This window comes from Hippopotamus amphibius, chromosome 1 (genome assembly GCF_030028045.1).
Source record: "Hippopotamus amphibius kiboko isolate mHipAmp2 chromosome 1, mHipAmp2.hap2, whole genome shotgun sequence".
NCBI classification, from domain to species: Eukaryota; Metazoa; Chordata; class Mammalia; order Artiodactyla; family Hippopotamidae; genus Hippopotamus; species Hippopotamus amphibius.
In genome coordinates, this window is record NC_080186.1 from 185,134,420 (window position 1) to 185,157,333 (window position 22,914).

The window sequence follows — 22,914 nt, forward strand, 5'->3', positions numbered from 1 at the left end:
CAATATGCCAATTGTTGCCTTTTAGAATATCGTTGAAATACTCTTTCCATTTCAACAGAAAAAAAAAATTTTTCTTTAACTAGCATTGTTTATGAAACAGCAACCAAACGGTATGAATAATTATATGGGTGGGCAGTCCATGGGTGGATATCATCTTCTCTAGTGTTTTCTATGCTCTGAAGACTACCATGCTACAAAACCAAGAAATTTTGAAAACTGAGTCACATGAATAGTTTAAATTAAAATGAAATGAAATGAAATGAAATATATGCACAATCTGGCATATTTAATGACAAGTCATTGCTATTGTGCTTTTATGCTATTGGCAATTATGCATAATTGATTGGTTAATATATTTATCATAACTAACATTTTTAACAATTTTTTTCTCTTTTTTATTTCTCAGTGCCTGCTGTTGCTGTTGTTTGACAGTTTTCTTCATTCCATGGCAGATTTTAATTCTCATCACTTTACTCCTGTCACAGAAATTATAGTAAAACTCTAGACATGGCACCTCAAATTTAGGTCCAAGGCTCTAGTCTGAGGACCTCTGTCCCACAGTGCTGTGCCCACCCTACACCACCACAGCAGGCCTTCAAATGCCATTTTAATTACTCTCCATTCAGGACCCTTGAATTCCTGCTGGCTGAAGAGTCAAGAGAACGAAAATGTAGGTTGTAAGCCTGTGCAGGAGCTGGTGATGCGGGAAGCAGCGTACAGTGCTGGGGTGGAAGAGCAGATCAGTCCAGCAGGGTGGGTGAAAAAGGCAAGAGGCAGATGCCAGGGAGAGAACAGATGTGGAGTTTATAAGCCTCTACCCCAATACCTTCTGAGCAAACACAAAGCTGCTCCCATTGTCTTTTTCCCATCTACCTTCTCCTGAGTTTAGCCTTAATATTGCCAGATGTCTTTAAAAATAAGGGACAGCTTATCTCCACATTATTTCATAGATTATCGTTTGCATTTTGTGCACTGCCTAGGACTTAGCGTAATGCCGCATATGCTATAGGAACTCAATGAATAATTACTGAATACATTGTTTTTAATCATTTTTTAAAGGAACTGCTCAGTATTGTATGTCTATTGCTCACTAGAACCAGGTCACTGACTCACCTAACCAGTTCATAGCTTACTAAATTGTTGATCCAGAAACACTCCAGGCATCCAGGGTATAGCAGGGAGACAGTGTGCCTGAGTCTAGTTCTGGGTTGTTCATCCAGTGTTCTAGGTATAAAACAGGTAGAAATCTATTTTCTGGCTCAAATCTACATTTTGTCTTAATAACTGTGTGAATCTGATCCTAACAGCAGCCAGCTGCTTGATCTATGGGCATATAGTTATTATACTACCTTGGTTTTCTTGTCTTTAACAAGACGGGCCTATTCATTTCACTACATTTTATTAAGCAGGTCTTGCCTGCAAAGCATTGTGCTCGACACTTCTATAGAGGAGAAACATGACAGTATGGTGCCCTCCATTTCCTTCAGGAGCCGAGACCACCCAAAATAGGTAGGTCTCTGTCCTCACCTAAGCATTCTAAACAGGATATTTAAGAACATCTCTTAATAAACAACGTTAACAATAAAAGTAATTCTTCCACTTTCTTTTCCTTAAATCCTTTTTGGGATTTAACAAGGACAGTGATAAAATGCCTTACATTCCCTAGAGTTAGAAAGCTTTTTATATCTAATCTAAATCCTGTGTGCTAAGCTTAAGTCCATTTCCTCTTCTTCTGTTCTCATGGAAGACAGAGAAAAATCATTCATCCTCCTCTATATAATAGTCCTTCATGTATTAAAGATTTCAGCCTTCATTTCTCCAGGTTACATAATGCCAATTCCTTTCATTTTATTCATATATCTTATTTTCCCAAGCTTTTAAATTAATTCCATTGCACGCCTCTTGGACTCTATGGATAATGAAATAGTCATGCAGTCCCTTTCAGATTCTAATTGGGTAATAAACCTTCAAGGAGGGAAGTATTTTTAAATCTTAAATCAGAATCTCACATGATTTGGGGTTTAAAACATTTTTGGAGAGCAGGAGAAGGCTGGAAAGCACATATAATATTGGCACAGAAAGCATGGGAAGAAGTAGGAAAGTACTATTTGGGTATTATTATTTTCTAAAAGAGAAAATTAAGGCATGTGTCACAGCAAATAAGGAAAAGATGCAAGATTAAAGTCACAATTAAAATAACCAGCTGCTGATTCCTGGTTTCCTACCAAACTGCTGTCAAATGACTATGATACCTGATCATAGTAATCTAGATTGAAGTTTAAAAAAAAAACACAGTATCACAGTTTAATTGGGCAGTGGGAATCCACTTTACGCTGTGTTCATATTATTCTTCTAGAAAGTCTTCCAGTTTTCTCCTCTTCCCTTTCCAACTAAGTTCTGCAAAAGAATTCCTCTCCAGTAACCTACTCTACAGGAAGAAATAAGTAAAGCCTCTGAGATTGTTAACCTATTATACTTCATCTGATATCTAGAATCAATTAGCATGTACATGAAATGTTATTTGCCTAAACTCCTTAACAAGGAATGGATAAATGGATGGATGAATGGATGAATGGATAAATAAAATACAGCCTATTCGTCACAAAAAGGAATGGAGTACTGACACATGCTACATAGTATAGATAAACCTTCAAAACATTAAGTGGAAGAAGCTAGACACAAAAAGCCACATATTGTAGGAGTCCATTTGCATGAAATGTCCAAAAGAGGCACATCCATAGAGAGAGAAGACAGATTAGTTCTTACCAGGGGCTTTAAGGAAGAGGGATGGGGAGTAACTGCTTAATGTGGACAGCATTTCCATTTGAGGTGATGAAAAAGTACTGGAACTAGATAGTGGTGATGGTATAGCCGTGCTCATAATGCGATGTCATCATTTTTGTGAAATTCTTATGAAATGTACTTAATACCCCTGAACTGTACACTTTCAAATGGTTAAAATGGTAAACTGTATGGTACATGTATTTTACCACAATAAAGAAAATGTCATTTGTATTCTCAGGGACTGTATGTACTAACACAAAACAAAGCAGAAATAGAGGTGGGACCCAAGAGGACTCTTTTGAAAATTGGTAATCAGTTTAATATTTACTAAGAGCCTACTAAGAGCAAAGTACTGGGCTGGTGCAGAGACACAGCAGCGAACACAGACAGATGTGGCCTCTGCCCTAGAACAGCAGTTTAGTGGAGCAGCCATTCTTCCATTTCTTCTCTCCTACAAGAGATATATTCATTCTTAGAGAAAGAAATAAGAGGGGAAAAAAAGTAATGGCCTCTATTGAGCCACCAGATACACCTATATCTGTAAATAAACAACCAAAAATGAAGCAAACAGCTGCTAAAACAAATAGCTGCTAAAATGTTCATCTTGGGTGCTAAAATAAGGATTGGCAAGTTTATAGTTAAATTTACTGTTAACCGTATTGGATGCCATGAAAAAGAAGACAGGATACTGTATAGTGTATCTGCATATGATTTCACAAATAGGGATCCTTTCCATCTTACATATAATTTATCATAAAAAATAAAAATTACAAGATAGCTTGGATTACTCTTCAATAAATACTCACTCCTACCCTTCCTCACTCCTCCATTGGTTTGGTATATTCCCCTGCCCCATGGATTCAGGGCTTGGCCACATGACTGACTTTGGCCAAAGGAACCTTAGAGGATGATAGGTATAGAAAATTTCTGCTCTCTGCCACAAGAAAGTGCTCTGAGCAGAAGCTGGTCCAAGAACAGTGAAAGGAAGGTAAAACTGATATAACTTCAATGAATAGCCTTAAGAAGAATTGCCCAACTGTTCTGGGCTACATCACTCTGCAGTCAAATATAGGCCTTTGGGCATGAGAATAATTTCATGTTTTTGTAAGTCATGAAGTTTCAGCATATTTATGCAGCATTATTGTGGTAACAGCTGATTAATACAACACATATACTGGAATCAACTCACCTAGAATTCTCCCACGATATACGATTTTTTAAAAATAATTAGAAATTTAACCATCAATAATAAATTAGCTTTTTCTTTATATATTTTCTTATTCAGTTATAGATTTAGTATTAAAAAATGTCAACTGTGCAAAATAGAAATTTACACTCAGTAACCTATCTTTTATTTATTAGTATAACTGGTGAGATATGCAAGGATGTACTACTAGGATGTTAAGAAATATAGAAACTATGATATTTGCTGCATATATCCTGATATAATCAGGTTTCAATAAACATTCTGATGAAAGCAAATTAATCACTAATTTGACATTTTCTTTTGGCAAATTAGCACGATTAGGATCCACGTTAAATGAAATGTGTTTGTGCTTATGTATTCCATCAAAGCAGGATCACTGGTGGCATGGCTAAAGGGATATAATTCAAGCAAATCTCCTCACTGTATTCTTCTATTTCAGACATTTCTATTCTTAATTTTCATGTTTTCAGGCCCCAGGCAGAGCTTATAAAGCAATGTCACATTTTTTGTGTGTGAAATTTTCCTTATGAAATACTGAAGAAGTTTATAGGGAAAGCATCTGGCACATTCAGAAAACCTTATGATGTTTTTCTTTTGATCTGTGTCCCTCCATTGGTCCAGGTGGAAAACTGAAAATACCATACAGTGACTATTAAGAAAATACTTATAAAAATATGGAGTCAAAGAAATGTAATTCAGGTTTTGTTTTGTTTTGTTTTGTTGTAATTAAGTTTTAACTTCTCATAGGGCACAAGGTTTTATTTTTCCTAATAAAATGTTAGTTTATGAGATAAACATTGTTTACAAAACTATGATGGAACATCTAATGAAGGTAATTTTCCTCTCATTGGACACTCCCTGCCATTCACAAAAGTTCACTAGAATAGGAAAAAATGCAAAAAAATAAAGAGAAAGAAGATGAAACAATGCTTATTAAGAAACACAAACCAAAAAAGGAATTTAATCTTTATGATAATTAGAAAAAAATATTTTAGAATAGATACACAATAAAGGTAGGCAAAAAGACATAATATTCTACTTGCCTGAGATAGCTGAGAGTTAAAAATGACTGTGAAAAGACCAGAACACCCCCTAAATAGCCACAAGACCAAGTGGAACAGAAACTACTATTCATTCAATAAACATTAACCATACACTATGTACTTGATTAGAAACTTAAATAAATCAAGGAAGTGGAGATTACAGGTTGTAGGAACTCTGAGAAACTTAAATAATGACTAGAGTAGAAAAACACATCAAGGAATCATGAGTTCTGCCCTGAGGGAAAGAATAGTCATGAAAAATTCCAGAGGCAGGTCTCCAAAGTAAATTCATTGCATGTGTCCTTTGACTAGATTAGAGCCATGGAAATCTTTTTTTTTTCTTTTTTTCTTTTTTTTTAATATTATTGCATCGTAAAGCAACAGGCCTTGTAATCAGAAGGAAAACTTAAAGCAAGAACAGAAAGTATTTGAGGAGGACTCAAATACTTTAAATACTTCAAATATTTTAAAGTTTTTAATCCCTGTGGTAGGCAGAGCTCTATAGCTCCTCAAGATTCCTGGCATCTGGTGAGCACACATTGTCTCCCAGTTATTCAATCAAACACTACTCTAAATTCTGCAGATAATTAAGGTCCCAAGTCAGCTGACCTTAAATTAAAGAGATCATATGGGTGGGCTGGATCTAATCATATGAACCCTTTTTTGTTTGTTTGTTATTTTTTTGGGGGGGGTACACCAAGTTTTAAAAACAGTTTTCACCTATTAGTCTCAGAAGAGGAAGTTAGAGAGCTTCAAATTGTGAGTGATAGTCAATGAGGAAGAAAATCCCCATTGTAGGCTGTATTCATTTCTTATTGCCACTGTAACAAATAATGTGAAATTTAGTGACTTAAAACAATGCACATTTATTCCCTTATAGTTCTGGAAGTCAGAAACCAAGAATAAGTCTGAAAAGGCTAAAATTAAGGTGTAAGCAGGCTGGTCCTTCTGGATGCTCCACGGGAGAATTTGTACCTTGCTCTTCCAGCTTCTGGAGGCTTCAGCATCCCTTGGTTCCTGGCTGCATCACTCCAATCTCTGCCTCTGCCTTCTTATTGCTTTCTCTCCTATTAGGACCTTGTGATTATTCAAATTTATCCAGATAATTCAGGATAATCTCCCACCTCAAGACCTTAATTTAATTATATCTGCAAAGTCCCTTTTGCTGTATGAGGTAACATATTCACAGGTTTCAAGGATTAGGATATGGAGAGCTTTGCGGTGGGGGTGGGGAGACGACATATTATTCCACCTACCACTTTGGCTTTGAAAATGAAAGAGCTGGCCCACAGGAGCTAAGAGCAGCCCCCAGCTGACAGGCAGCAAGGAAAAGGGGACCTCAATTCTACAACTGTAAGTAACAGAATTCTGCTGGGAATTTCCTGGGATTCCAATGGTTAGGACTCTGCACTTCCACTGCAGGGAGCCTGGGTTTGATCCCTGGTTGGGGAACTAAGATCCTGCAAGCCACCGCTCCGGCACAGCCTTAAAAAAAAAAAAAAAAAAAAAAAACTCTGCCAACAAAAATGAGTTTAGAAACAGATTTTTCCAGAGTCTCCAGAAGAAAACTCATTCAAACCAATACCTTGTGATAATCTAAGCAAAGAACCCAGGCATGCCGTACCAGACTTGTAACCTACAGAGTGGTAAACTATTATACAGTAAATGGTAAAATACTACATGGTTTTAAGCCACTTGTAGTCATCTGTTACACAGCAGCAGAAAACAAATACAATCTCAAAATATTTTAAACTCAACATATTTTGAAAATATTTTAAATATTTCAAATTAGTCACAGTATTCATGATGCTATGCACTAAAACGTTTTGAACTCCAAGTCAATAAAAAATATATGTTAGTAACATGGACAGGTGCAGGCATCAATATCACCTAGTTACTCATGTTCTTTACTGACATTAGTATAATTATTTTAGTCAACACATACTCTAGTGACATATACATGAAAGCCTTTGAAACCATAACACTCAGTTACATAGTTAGGAACAAGTCACACAAGCAAGGACTTGCAAGAAGATGGCACCACGAGAGCACGTATACAGAACCACCCTCCTTGAAGTCTATTAAAATAAAATGAACCTGAGTTAGATACAAAAATCTCATCTATAATAATACTAGTAATAATAATCTACAATAAAGACTTTGAATAATATCTACTGTTCCATATATAATGAAATTTGGACACAACCACAGAAAATGCTGGGAACTGAAGTCCATCTCCATAATCTTAATCAGTTTTTGTTTTTCTTAAAAAGAAAACATCCCTTAAGTAAAAAGGGAAAATACCAATGGCAGGTTAAACCTTGAAGAAAAGAAAAAGCATCCACTTGAGTCATATCTGCACATCCAAGGACAAACCATGAGACAAGGTTGTACTGGGCCCTGTGTCATCTTTATTTTGTGCGAACCTAACTGGGGTAATCCATCATTATGATCTTTAAAACAAATAAAATTAGAAGGCAGTACCTCTTTCCCATTTATTACCCCAACCTCACATCCACACACACACCCAGAGTGAGACATGTCTAAAGGCAGATGATATATCATTTCTGGAATATGTTTGGAAACAAAATACCTGAACTAAGGCTACAGGCTGCCTGCTATCCTAATTCACACATCACTGCCCCCGCCCCCTAAAATCTTACCTTCCATTAAAGTTTTAAGGGGACAATTTAAACAATGCCTACCTAAGCATGGTGGAGATCCCACTCACTCTCTGACAAATAGCAGATCAGGAGTGTCTATTTAAGACCCTATCCCAGACTTCCCTGGTGGTGCAGTGGTTAAAAATCTGCCTGCCAATTCACAGGACATGAGTTCGAACCCTACTCCAGGAAGATCCCACATGCCATGCAGCAACTAAGCCCATGTGCCACAACTACTGAGCCTGTGTGTTGCAACTACTGAAGCCCACATGCCTAGAGCCCGTGCTCCGCAACAAGAGAAGCTACCACAATAAGGAGCCCGTGCACCATAATGAAGAGTAGCCCCTGCTCACTGCAACTAGGGAAAGCCTGTGTGCAGCTTCGAAGACCCAATGCAGCCAATAAACAAATAAATTTATAAAAAGTAAAAAAAAAAGACCCTATCCCCAGTCATCAGGCATCAGGCCTGTTCACAGAGACTGAGACCCATCCTCCCCTAGGCCTTCTACTTAGATTACCAGTGATAAAGGGTGGGGGTGGGGGGTAGACTTTGCGCACTGACAAGCTCCCCCAGAATCCCAATTCCACTAATGTTCAAGGCAGAGCCTCTCCCATCAAGAGCAAATCCCAGACTGTGTCTAGTTCACTTCCTCATTCCCCGTTGCACCTGTCAATAGGGATCAAGAGGGAGCTTTAAGCACCCAATTGTTCCTTCCCAAAACACTCAGCCTTGCTACCAATTTCTGCCTTGAATCAATGAGCATGACTCTCACTATAGCCTTTAGCCTTGTATATGCTAATCTCTACAGCCCCAGATGGCTAGCCCACCCTCATCTCCCACCTTGTAATCCCCACAAGGTTCTGCTAGCTCCTTGTCTATTCTCTTCTCCCAACCCTCCCATACTCCTTTTGCTAGACTTTTGGAACTCCATTATTGGCAAGGTCCCAAACATCCCCAGCCCCTTCTCTGAATCTCTTTATCTTCTTACTCAAAAGGAAACATGGCATTGCCCAGAAGACACTGCTTCCTGCACAGCCCTCTCAAGCGAAGGCTGGTTTTCTCCCATAGCCCTTCTGTCTCTGAGCATGGGGATGAGATGGATATCCTCTCTGCTGCTCGTTTCTCACTTCCATCTACCTAAAAACCTCCAGGTTTATATTTCATGGCATCAGATTATATTATCTCCTACCCCTCAATATTGCTTCATCTATAGATCTTCCACCATGTTATTCACTCTTGTGTCTCAAAGACTTTTACTTCTGGCTCACTGTCCTCCTCTCCAGACTACTCCTTTCTTAATTTTTGGAGATTTCAACATACATGTAGATAATCTTTTCAAGTCCCTAGCTTCTCAGTTCCCTGAACTCCTCTCCTCTAGTGACACTGTTTTCTACATTATTCTAGCCATCTACTCCCATAGATTTTGCAATTATAACTTCAGCCTCTCCATAATCATTATTTTACATATTCTACTTTTGGATAACCACCTCCTTTTATTCTTCTATCTAGCACACAAACTGCAACAATCCTTTGGCCCCACTAGGACTCTAGATCGTTAGTCTTATCAACTTCCACTGTACCTCACCTCCTTGATATTTCTCTCCCTTCTTTAACCAGCTTTACTCTCATAATCCTTAACTCTCATGTCCTTCTCCTCCATCATTATAAATACTTGGAAAATTTCTAACCCTGGTTAAATCTAACTATTCAACCACTACATGTATGCACCTCTGCAGCTAGATGTGGCTTTAAAAAACCAGATAACTACCTTAATTTGTATCACTTTGAATTCATGATCACAAACCTCAAACAATCCTCTAATGCTCTCTTGCTATCATACTACACTTCTATAGCCTGCTCATTTTCTACTCTTCTAGAAATTCATTTTACTTTTTATTTCTCCTTAAACTTCTATCATCTTCTACATCCTCACTCTTGATTATGACTTTGCTTCCAACTTTACTGTGAAAACTGAAGCAATCAGAGGACCACGTTCACAAACTCCTACTACCACATCTACCCAATTGCCAGTCTTGCATTTGTCACCTGTTACCATAGCAGCCTCCTGACTTTCACAGAGGAAGCAGCTCCCATAGTATACCAGTTCTGGAGGGCTAGTCTGGGAATCATTCTTGGTGATCAAGTCTAAAACCTGCTCCTCATGTCCTTCCAGATACCATAATACAAACTTTCCAGCTATAAGTTCCTTGTGCTTAAAATAGCTACAGTAGCTTCCTTTATTGACAAGTTAACTCTCACTGCTACATCAGTCGAAAGTCAACAAAATGCAGTGGAAAAAATATCTGATATGGTTGACAGGTTTTGTTTGTTTGTTTGTTTTAAGGAAATAAAGGAACATACCCAACAAATAACAGATGAAGAAAAGATTTTTAAAATGTGAGCTACTCCAGAAAACAGAAAAAATTTTAGGCAAAACATCTTAAATAGGTAATTGGATCAAAGAGAAGAGATGCAAAAGAACAAAGGTGAGATGCTATCCCAAGTGAAGAAGATATAAAAGGGAGCCAGAAAAGCGAAGGAAAAAACACCATTACAGAAGTAAAAGACAAATTGAAAGCAGCAAGACAATGAACGAATACTGGTGAAAATACAGTTGTAATATGGAGGGAAGCTCAGGAAAATAACAAAGTTAAGATAATAAAGTTCTAAGGTAGTCAATACATAAAGCAGAGACTAGAATGTAAAAATTATTCATCAATAAAATATTTCTTTTCTAAAAGAACCCCTATATGTTAATGTTGAGGGCTAACTGTGCTCCATGAAAAAACAAAGAATCATATTTACTAATGATATTATTAACTTTCAAAAAAAAAAAAAAGACTCTTAATAGGTACCTGAGGAAAAGAATCAGATCCCCTACAAGTGTTAAATAAAATAAGATAATCTCAGACTTCACTTCAGCAACACTGGAGGCCAAAGAAGACAGAGGAACTACATCTACTGAGGGCTGAAGGGAAAGGGTTGGGATCTAAACACTATATATCCTTCCAGGCTGTAGAGTCTGATGTTATAATACCTCAGGAATAAAAGCAATAAAAGCTCTTCTTGAAAAAGAAATATACATGAATTCTTAATGGAGCCAATCGAAAGGTGATCCAAAACAAATAACTAACAAATGCAGAAAACCCACTGTGAAAGAACTGGTTGTATATACTGATTCAAAATACTACAGGGACTTCCTAGGTGGAGCAGTGGGTAAGAATTCACCTGCCAATGCAGGGGACACGGGTTCGATCCCTGCCCCAGGAAGATACCACATGCCACGGAGCAACTAAGCCCATATGCCACAACTATTGAGCCTGCGCTCTAGAGCCCGTGAGCCACAACTATTGAGCCCATGTGCCACAACTACTGAAGCCCACGCACCTAGAGCCCGTGCTCTGCAACAAGACAGGCCACCAATGAGAAGCCCACATACCACAATGAAGAGTAGCCCCCACCCGCCGCAACTAGAGAAAGCCCATGTGCATCAATGAAGACCCAACACAGCCAATAAAATAAATAAATTAATTAATTAAAAAAACAAAACAAAATAATACAATATAAATATAACAATAATATTATTCTTGAAAGAAAAGCTATATAAGTATTACTCATGTTAATACAATAAGTGACCACTATAAAAATTCTAAAATGGCCCAGCAAAACAAAGGAAACAATTGAAGAATATTCACAATCTAAAATCCCACTATTACTAATATGAAAAATAAAAATAATCAATCAAATGAAATTAAACCACAAAATAAATCTAAAGAAAGCAGAATGAAATCATAATAATAAAAACAGGATTAATTACTTAGAAATAGAAATGCAATAGAATTGATAACCTTAGACATAACCCCTAAAATAATAAAATAAGTAACTTGATACTTAAATATTTGAAAATAACACAGTCCAATATACACAAAATTAAGAATGGAAATGAGGGAAAAACAAAAATATGCCATAAATTAAGGGAATTACAAGTAAAGATTTGCACAATTTAAATCTAATAAAATTTTAAACCAAGATAAAATGCACAATTCAAATCCACTAAACATTTTTAACAAAAATCATGAAGATGAGCACAAGAAGAGATTAAAAGATTATTTAACATAGTCCATGATTACTGGTTATTTTGATTTTATAGAGCTACTTCCCTAAAGATCACCAAGGCCCAACAATTTCAGAAGTAAATTGTTTCAATTTCCCAAGAAATAAAATTCATATCCTATTTAAACTATACTGGAGTGCAGTAAAAAAAGAGAGAAATGCTTCCCAGGTCATTTATAAAATTAGATATCACTGCTACCATAATCATACAAAAGTACTTTTAAAAAAGAAAATATACGTTTATTTCACTTATCTACTTACAGTCATTCCAGAAAGGCAGGTTGGATCAAAATTAAGAATTTTCTAGTAATAATATTCATGACATACTCATCTAAATAGATGACAAAAACGCACTTGATAAAATTTAATTGTTGGCCTGCAGCACGTGGGCTCGGGATTCAAACTGCGGCGCGTCGGGCTCGTGGGGATCGGCTGTGGTGCGGCGGCCACCGCCGCTGCGCACGGGCCATGGAGCACCGCATCGTGGGGCCCGGGCCGTACTGGGCCACCAAGCTGTGGAATGAAACAGTCGAGCTTTTTCGTGCCAAGATGCCATTACGGAAACATCGTTGTCGTTTTAAAAGTTACGAACATTGCTTCACAGCGGCCGAAGCTGTGGATTGGCTACATGAACTGCTGAGGTGCAGCCAAAACTTTGGCCCTGAAGTGACCCGCAAACAAACGGTCCAGCTGCTAAAAAAATTCTTGAAGAATCACGTTATTGAAGACATCAAGGGAAAATGGGGCCAGGAAGACTTTGAAGACAACCGTCACTTGTACAGATTTCCTCCTTCCTCACGTCTGAAACCATATCCAAAGAGGCCCCCATATCAAAAAGATGTTATTAAATTTCCAGAATGGGATGATCCCCCACCAGGTACTTCACAAGAGAACATCCCAGTGAGGCCAGTTGTGATGAATTCTGAAATGTGGTACAAGCGTCACAGTATTGCTATTGGAGAGGTGCCGGCTTGCCGTCTTGTCCACCGCAGACAGTTGACAGAGGCCAACGTAGAAGAGATATGGAAGACTATGACATTATCAAATTTACCAGAAAATCCTTGGCCTGGATTCCTTAGAAGAAGTATTAGACGTTAAACTTGTCAATTCTAAGTTCATCATCCATAATGTATATAGTGTGAGCAAGCAGGGAGTTGTTATCCTTGATGACAAATCAAAAGAACTTCCTCATTGGGTACTGTCAGCTATGAAGTGTTTGGCAAATTGGCCTAATTGTTCAGATTTGAAGCAGCCTATGTATTTAGGATTTGAAAAGGATGTCTTTAAAACTATAGCTGATTACTATGCTCATTTGAAAGAGCCTCTGCTTACATTTCACCTTTTTGATGCCTGTGTCAATGTATTAAGTTTGTTACCAAAAGAGAAAATGACCATTGAAGCATTTCAAATTTGCTGCCTCCTCCTGCCCCCTGAAAATAGGAGAAAGTTACAGCTGTTGATGAGGATGATGGCAAGAATCTGCTTAAATAAGGAGATGCCACCACTGTGTGATGGCTTTGGCACCCGAACACTGATGGTTCAGACATTTTCCCATTGTATCTTGTATTCCAAAGATGACGTGGACTTGGATGACTTATTAGCTGCTAGGTTGGTGACATTTCTGATGGACAGTTACCAGGAGATTCTGAAAGTCCCTTTGGCCTTGCAGACCTCCATAGAGGAGCGTGTGGCCCATCTACGAAGAGTCCAGATAAAATACCCAGGAGCTGATATGGATATCACTCTATCTGCTCCATCATTTTGCCGTCAAATTAGCCCAGAGGAATTTGAATACCAAAGAGCATACGGCTCTCAGGAACCTCTGGCAGCCTTGTTGGAGGAAGTCATCACAGATGCCAAACTCTCCAGCAAAGAAAAGAAGAAAAAGTTGAAGCAGTTTCAAAAATCCTATCCTGAAGTCTACCAAGAACGGTTTCCTACACCAGAAAGTGAAGCACTTCTATTTCCTGAAAAACCCAAAGCGAAACCACAGCTGCTGATGTGGGCACTAAAAAACCCCTTCCAACCATTTCAAAGAACTAGAAGTTTTCGAATGTAATACTTGGATAGCTGTTAGAGACCTCTGTTGTTGCTGTTGTTTTGAGTAAATGGGTGGTTAGAGAACTATGGTGGAAGAAAGAAGCACATAAACCACAGACTACTGAATTATAAAGATTTCCTGACTTCAAAAAATGTTGAGCCATTATCAGTATTTTTATAAAACTCAGTGCTATTTTTAAAGTGTACAAATTGATTAAAAATAATGAGACAATATGTAGTGGTAATGTTAACGTGTTTATAATTGTTACAGAATTTAAGGGTATTTTCATTTTTTTATTTGTTGTTTTCTATAGTGTTTATAAAATATTTGTGTGTACATCCTAGTTACTGATGTCTTTGTGACAACCAAGACTGCAAAATTGTGTATATACTTAAATAAGAAAGATACTGGGTACTGTTACTGTGATGCTATTGACCTAATAGCCAGCTGTGATATCTGCTGTGTAAATTGTTTTTCACTGTTGCACAAAGATTCTTAATGTTCTTTATTACAATGGCTGTGTCTTATATTGCAGATTTGTTGGGTGCTATGACAGATATTATGAAAGCTGGTCCTTTTATGATGTATATATTAGTGGGTGTTTATTTGTAAGTGAAGTAGATTTTCATCTGCCTGCAGTGGCATAATTTCAGTCTTGGCTAAAGTGGAAAATTGAACTGGATAAATTCTTTTGGTCTCATTAGCCCTGTGATTCTAAGTCAAATCATTGCTGTTTCATGAAAAACACAAATGGGTTAAGTAAAATGAGACTACTTCCTTTATAAGTATTTTTCCCCCAGCTTCCACATCTTTTTGAAAGTAAATGGAATGTAAATAAATACTGTTCTTTTTAATGCTTTAAAAAAATTTAATTGTTTATAAAAATTGGTTTTAAATCAATCATTTATTCTTGATTTTTTTAAATTTCAATAAAGTAAACATTTATAGTTATTTAATTAACATGATAGCATATACAACCCAAAAGCGAGCATTATGCTTAATTTAAGACACTAGAAGCACAAATATTAAAGTAAGCAGTAAGGTGAAAAGATGCCTAACACTACCATGACAGCTTCATTTTGCACTGGAAAAAGTCTGAAAACAGAGCACTGGACTAAGATTTAGAAATACAAAAAAGAAAGGCAATGTCATTACTGTTTACCGACTGTATGACTGTCTCTCTGGAAAACCAAAGGGAAGCAACTTTAAAAGTACTAGCAGGAAACAAAGCACTCAGCATAGTGCAGGATTCAAAATTAATATACAAAAATCAATAACTGTATATGTTCTTATAAAACATAGTGAAAAAAATATTTATAATAGAAACAAAAACTACAAAATATCCTGGGAAAACTAACGAGAAAAACATAGTCCCTATAAGAAAAAGAGTATAAAACTCCAATGAGGGCCATAAAAGAAGACTTGAAAAATGAGTTTTGTTTATTTTGGGGTAGAAAGACTCAACAGTTTAAAGGTATCTTTTTTTAATCAAATTAATCTATAGATCAGTGTCATAAAAATCAATATCCCCACTGTACTTTTAAAGTTGGGTCCATAATTTGAGCAAAGGAAAGTGGAAGGCCTCTTAAATATTCAAATATATTAAAGCTACCATAATAAAAACATCCAGGATAAGCACAGAAATAGAATTAATAAAAGAAAAGAGACTCAAGTATATGGAAACATAGTATTTGATAAGGATGGTATTTCAAATCAGTGGGGAGAAAAATGGACTACTGAAAGAAGCAGGTTGTACAATGAATCAATCATTTGGAAAACGATAGCAATTTGGAAAATAATTAAATTGAATCCATGACATATCTTGTTACAAAATAAATTCCAGAAGAAAAAAAACTTACAAAAAAGGCAAAAAAGTAAATTTACGAACTAAAGGAAACAATGGCAAATGTGTCATAAACCTAGAATGCAGGAGGTATTTCCAAGCATGACATGAAATCTAGAAGCAATAAAATAAATAATGGACACATAAGTTCACATGAAAACTTGAAACTTCCGTAAGGCAAAACATACCATAACAAAATGAAGAAGACAGAGTTGATCAGAGAAAAGTATAGACAATACACAGAAAAGACAAAAGTCTAACATCCCTAATACATTTTAATATATGTAACATACTTATGTATCATATATTAACGTATTAATTATGATATATTAACATTATATAAAAGTCTGTATTTAAAAAGGCAAATAAGCCAATAGGGAAAAATACATATGAACAGGCAACTCATAGAAGAAATTCTATGGGCCAGTAAACTTATAAAAAGAAGATAAACCTAACAATTAAAGAAATTTAAATTAAACAGAATTAACAAAGATTAATAAAGACCAATGATACATTCTAGTCAGTATTAATGTCTAGACAGGTGTAGCTTAATACAACTTTATTTGGCAGAGCAGTTAATAACATATCAATTGGCAAAATATTTACTGACAATCTACTAAAATTCTAAAAGTTCAGAATCTTTGATCTAGCAATACCACATGTACTAATTTAGAGTACAGAAAGAGAAGGAAGAGGAGTGGGAGAGTGAGAATGGGGGATACAGGGAAGAGGAATAAGGAGAGGAAAATGAAGGGTAGGAGGAAGAGGAAGAAGAGAACGAAAAGGGGAGGAAGCCAGAGGAAGGGGAAGAGGAGGAGGATGTGGGGGAGAATCCCATAAAAAATAAAAAATAAACTCTGGAAGAATATAAAGAATATACACAAACTGTTAGTGACAGTTACTTCTGGAGGATGAGGTTGTAGGGGAATTTCACCTTACTGTTAAATATTTGTGTAGCACTTAATTTTTTAATAACAAGAAAATATTACTTTTGAAATCAAATATTTCAAAAGTAAAATGAAATTGCAAGCAAGCTTAGAAAGACTATTTCTTCTACGTTGATTTCGTTGCTAGGTTTTTCCTGCCAAGTGCATATCTAGAGCTCCCATAGATAAAATTTCTGATTTCCATCCCAGTTGTGACCATTCCATCCCCTTTGTTCATGCACTGAAAAACACAGGAGAATGGAATGGTCTCCATCAATGCTTTACCCCTTAACACCCAACACTGACACAATCTATCTCCCCAAAGTGCTCAGATTGTTGACTTTAAGAACCATTAGGCAAGAAATGCTGGAAAGCTAGCACTGAGTTATATAAATAATGATCTGAAAGGAATGGAAATGATTGTACTTTGCCAAGTCAGCAATCTAAGACTTCTGTTGGGGAAGCAACAGAAAGCTGTTTACATCAAGATAGTTTGTGATGTTTCCAATAAAACTAAAAATCAAAGAACTTACTTGGACGGGCCTGCTCCTTAATTAATACTTTGGAAATGTCTTATCAGTAAAAGGTCTCCTAGGAAGTGGTATCCCTGCTCAGTGGAGTGAAGAGAAGGATTTTCACCTTTTGACCTAAAATTTTTAAATTTTTCCTAGCATTGATTCAGTACCCAAAAAATCCAATTCTGTATTGGCTTCTACATAATAAACAATATATTAAATATACATATTAATTTTTACACCTCTACATATTTATATTTTCACAGCCTAGGCAATGATAAAAATGATGAAAAGAACTTGGAAAAATATAGTTTAGTAACCAATTCTCGCAATCAATACACAAATTATTTCAAAGAGAGACGTCAAAGTTCCCTGAGGATTTAATTTTCTTCCCACTGAGAAGGACAGAGATGACTCAAAGAAACTGAAGTCTACATCAACCCATCTTCTGTAATTTGGAGACAGTTTAGGGGTGTGTGTATTGAACGCATACCTTGAATGGTCCTCTGTGTCCTCCGTAAAGAAAAGCAACAGCTTGCTTCTCTATATCATTCTCATCTTCTGGGTGATATCTCTCATAGGTTCTAGATAACTATACTTCACAATCATTTTAATTCAAACCTCACTTATGCCTTTAGAGTAAAGTAGTCCTTGTCTTTTGTAGTCTGTTCCTAGTTTAGTCTTCAAGTTGAAGTATGTGATCATCTTAAGACAGATCCAAAATTACAACCCTCTGTGAGTAAAACTCCACCACGGCTGACCTGGGAAAGAAAGAAGTTTTGGTACCAGGTGTTCAAGGGTTAAGACTGGAGGCAGATCATGGATGAGTGCCCAAAGAGAATGTACAGAGAAAAGATGGTAATTCATAAGACGTCTTGATCTCATTCAATTTAGGACAAAAAGGAACCTCACACTTTCATAGACGTCATCACTGCTCACTAATATCCAGGTCTTCCTCCTGGGCCCATAATACTGCACCTCCAGGCACACTTGTCATTTGTCAGGGTCTAATTAATTCTGGTCAATGCTATAAGTGGAAGTGCTGCATGCCTCTTCCAGGCAGGAATATTAAACTACTGGCATGAGACCCTCCAGAGGTCTCCACCTGTTGTGCTGACCAGATAAACACATTAGGAAATGAAAGTGTCATGAGATGGTAGTGCATTCTTCATCTTGGGACCATGACAGTCTATGAAGAGCAGAGGTCTACTGCCAGACCTCACTGGGTGTATTCTTGGTTTTAAGCCACTGAGATTTGAAGGATCTACTACAGCTGCATAACCAACCTGTCTTGAAAAATACATATACTTAATCAATTATCATGGTAATAGATGAAAGATCTTTTCAATGTCATCATTATGGCCAACAAAGATTAGTTGGGGGCTAAGTATTATCATTTCAACTCTAGAATAAAGTTCATGACATAGTTGGCTACACACATAAATAAGCAATACATATAAACCGGTGGATAAAAAGATCTTTATAGATAATTTACATAAACTAATAACTGTTTGTTTTCAATTTGCCTTTTATTTCCACCTACTTTGTTTCTTTTTTAATGAATAATATTTAAAGAAGAGAGAAGATGGGGCTAAAAATATAAATTCACCCTCATCTAGTTAACAGCATTTATACAGGTAAGAAGAGTGCTTTCTCTTTGTTTTAGCAATGGGAAGGAGATATTGTTAAATCAACGTGACATGTTTATAAGCCACAGATGTACCATATAACATGTAACATATAACATGGGGATACATGTTTAGCCTGAGACAGTTCTATTCCAATGAGACAATTAGCTAGTATATTGGATATTTTATATTTGCTTAACACGGGTACAATATCTCTCCTTTCACCCTGCTCTTTCCTCACAGGCTCTCGTGTATTTTGTGCTCAGCCAACAGGGATGCTCAAGGAGAAAATAAGGAGAGAAGAGAATATGGTCAGGGTATTATACCTCTAATTCTCTCCTTGGGAAATCACCTCAACCTGGCTATGTCCCTCAAAAGAAAAGTCATTGGTTCTCTCAAGGAATTGTGCCCCCCCTCATCCTTCTGGTTTCCATTAATATCTCCCTCCCTTTGTAGCTTCCAGCCTAGGGATGTTAACAGTTCCACTATTTCTAGCTCCAGGTTCCTGCACTACCCTTGACATCTTACAGAATCCTACAATAGACCAGACATAATAAAAGAAACCTTTAGGCATTGGTTCTTACTAGCTATTGAAATGGGAGATAGAACATTTAATATTATTCTTTCCATTGAATCACAACACTTGATTTTAAAAACAGAAGAATAACACAATATATTGTTTATAAAAGAATTCAATTTGTTATTTTACTAGGGATATCACTTCATGTTTATATAGTATAATAAAATACTTTTGTAAAGAATCTGCACATAAAAAGAGCAATCAACTAGATAGAACAAAACAACTTTTGCAACAAAACCAGTTGACAAAAAAGACCCACATATCCCTAAACACAGCAGGTAAAAATAAACTAACAGCATCCACAAGATCTACATGGTGTCAGTGTCTGTGTGGGAGAAGACAAGAGAGAAGAAATGGGGTGTCTGGTGGATCTGAAAAATGAAAGAGCAAAATAGTGCACAGGTATTCACTGAGAAGCAAGACCAGCCAATTTGAAAACAGCAGCCAAAACTGGAAAGCATTTTGCCCAACTCAAGAGTGGATGATTGCAAGGGACCCACAGTAAGGTCTGAAAAAGACTGAAGCAGTGTGCGTCACATGAACTGTCAAGACCAAACAGCCAGAATTTCCTTTCGAGACAGAGCCCCACAATGGGGCGAAACTTCTTGGAATGAAATAAAAATTCAGGAAAAATTTGGACTATACAGAAAAATGAAAGAGAGGGCCCAGGTAAGCAGGGAAAGTGGAATAGAGCCAGGAAATCTCAAAAAGTAAGTGAACACATCCTCTAATGCTTCAAAAAACTTAAGTGGGAGCACCAATAATTAAGAAAAGTACCTTGAGCAATAGAGCCATAACTTCTAAAAGTTTAGGGAAACTAGTTCCACATAAATATGAACAACAGAAAAGAATCTAGGTCAAATCCAATACAAAGTTATAGAAGGAAAAAAAGAGGAAAAACATATAATACTACCCTTCTGGACATTGAAAACATACTAGAAAGACATAGCACAAAACAGATCTAATCATGACCTCCCAGGACAAATGAAGTTGTTAACAAAACTACACACTTAAAAGAACAGCATAAATCAGAATTATAACTCAGAGTGTTTAGAATTTACATACCTAAACTGAGCTGTCAGACCGTTTACGCTGAACCCACCATCACCCTGGCTCTATACCCACCTATCACCCACCCACCACCACCTTCCTTCCACTGATTTATGAAGGAAGGTGAGAACAATGGGAACACGGCATTGCTGTCAGGTCAAGAGGCTCCAAGGGCTCCAGCACAGGCCTACAGTAGAGCATGCAGGAAGGAGATCTTGGGAGAACCTGATCATCTTCGCCAGAACCAGGGGGTCACAAAGCTTGGTTTACTGCTCTCACCTGAGTCAGCTGGCCCTGACTGAGAGTGAGAAGAGCCCCTGATGAACACATCCACCAATGGCAGGCAAGTGTACTGCCTGTAGGGGACCAGCTCTATCAGAAGAAGGCTGCAGTGGACCATGATGGGCTGGACCTGAGAGGGAACCTTAAAAGCATCAGCAAGAAAAACACCACCTGCACCAAGAAGTGCAGATGGAATATTCCCTGTGGTGAAGCTTCCTAAGAACTCACCAGGGTGGCCTGTGAGAGGAGAGCAGTGGGCAGCTGCTGTGCAGGGACACCAACACCAGTCCGGTCAGTTTAGACTCACATGTTCCATTCCCTCTCTGCCCTCCTCCCCACCTTCATTCTGGAAGAAGCAGAAACAACCTTGAGGACAGGGATAAAGATGTGGAAAGCCCAGGAGGTATAATCATTGGTCAAACTGTGTACTCCTTGCCTACTATAGGTTTCACAGGAGCAAGCTGTGAAAGGGGAAAGTTTCTAATTGAGTGAGAGATAGAGGTCTGCATTTAGATGAGATTGAACTTTCTAATGTCTGAAAATGAGACTGTTTCTAATGTCTGAATATGACCGCAAAACAGTGAGATCTTAGATAATTTTCTGGGGTGGAGAAGGGAAATCAGACAGAAAGGGCTCCAGGGCAAGGTGAAAATAAATAATGAAATAAAGTTGTTCCTGCTGGTATCCTACCAATGAAATGGTTGCATGATAACATTTCTGGATCTAGCATAGAAAAGCTACACTCTCTGGGACTCAAGAGAATTAACAGATGGTGAGGCCTGACTGTGCCCACACTCAGTGTGGGCCCTTTGTCCTTACAGCCTAATGATTCAGTATGGATTCATACATTCTAAATCTTAGAGGTGAGGAAACTGAGATTCAGAAATTTTATGTAAATGGCCCAAGGACACAGCTAGTAATAAGGATGGCTAGGACATTTGCTGAGTAGGCTGCACCAGCTCTGTGCTGAGTTTTACACATGTTTCTCATTTAATCCCAACGACACCTTATGGGGTAGGTTCCATTTTTATGCCTGGGTCAGGAAGTCAAACTCAGGTCTTTGGTGCCTCCTCCTGCCTCACTACGTTGGGAGTCAGGTGCTTTAGGAAGCCAAAGAAAAGCTTAGTGCATTGTATCCTTTAGTGAGAAAAAGATCCCATTGGCAACCTCAGAACCAAAGAAAATGTGTTGTAGATTAAGTGCCCACTTTTCATGTCAGAAGCAGGTAGTTGCAGTAAAATTACAGAATAGAGTAGATTTCACTCACTATCCATTTGTATCCCAAAATTACTTGATTCATACCAATAGTTGTTGGGCTGTTTTAAAAATACTCATTTCCTCTATTTAAAGCTGTCAGACACAAACTCTTGGGTTGCAGCCTGATGTAAAATTAACTACCAAGCATATTTCTACTGCCAAGAATAAAATTTCAGAACCATAAAATGTAGATGGTTTACTGTGCTAGAGTTAACTTTATAGCTAGCATTATTAGTTTTCTTCCTAAGGAAGAGCACAATATTAGGCTCAGGACATACTGCTCGGTGCTCGGCAGTCATAAAGAAATATTCTTCCAGGAGTCACTGAAACTGGAAAGACAGATAATCACAGGACACAAGTACACAAATTACATGAGCCAGAAGGACAGTGGGGCAGACAGAAGGATGATAATCCTGGTTTCCTTGGGGCAGTGTAGAATGTGGTATTTGTAAATCTTAGTTATGATGCTACTGAAATCTAAAAAGACACCCTCGGTCATCACCGCGGACCTTTTTATTTCTAGCTACAAGGCAAGGTTACATTCTGCTCAGTTTCAGTAAGAAATGGATTTTGCTTTGTATTTTCTAGGCTCTGTTTTAATTAAGAAATTCTACTACACAGAGACTTAAGTTAATTTCTAGAAATCAATTTTATAACCAAATTTGTGAGCCCTCTGCCCTTTAGCTGAGCTTGTTTTCAGTAAAATGTATCTCGTAACCAATATCTTTTGTTTCTTTGTTGTGTCAGGATTTGGTTTCTGGGTTCTTGGTACATAAGATATAGATTAACACTCCTGCTGTCACAGAATTGGTTTTCAAGGTGGACAATGAAAAATGGAGAATTACAAAAGGACCTATAGAAGCCAAGAAACTTTGTCAGATTTCTTAAACACTTTTAACTGCTTGGAGTTTGTTCATGTTATTATGTCATTTCTTGCCCTCTTGTGATGATTAGTTGTTAAACCATTAAAATAAAAGGATT

At 37.3% G+C, this 22,914-nt stretch overlaps 2 protein-coding genes across 2 annotated transcripts in view; one reads left to right on the top strand and one right to left on the bottom strand.

Moving 5' to 3' along the window:
• The window catches only part of LOC130854543 (uncharacterized), a 245,939-nt gene that overhangs the window by 156,252 nt on the left and 66,773 nt on the right, over nt 1-22,914 (bottom strand). The window lies entirely within an intron of this gene.
• LOC130854530 (DEP domain-containing protein 1B-like) lies at nt 12,280-13,961 on the top strand. The gene is given in 2 exon segments (XM_057737450.1): nt 12,280-12,861; nt 12,863-13,961. Coding segments are annotated over 2 exon segments (1,590 nt in total). The 3' UTR covers nt 13,871-13,961.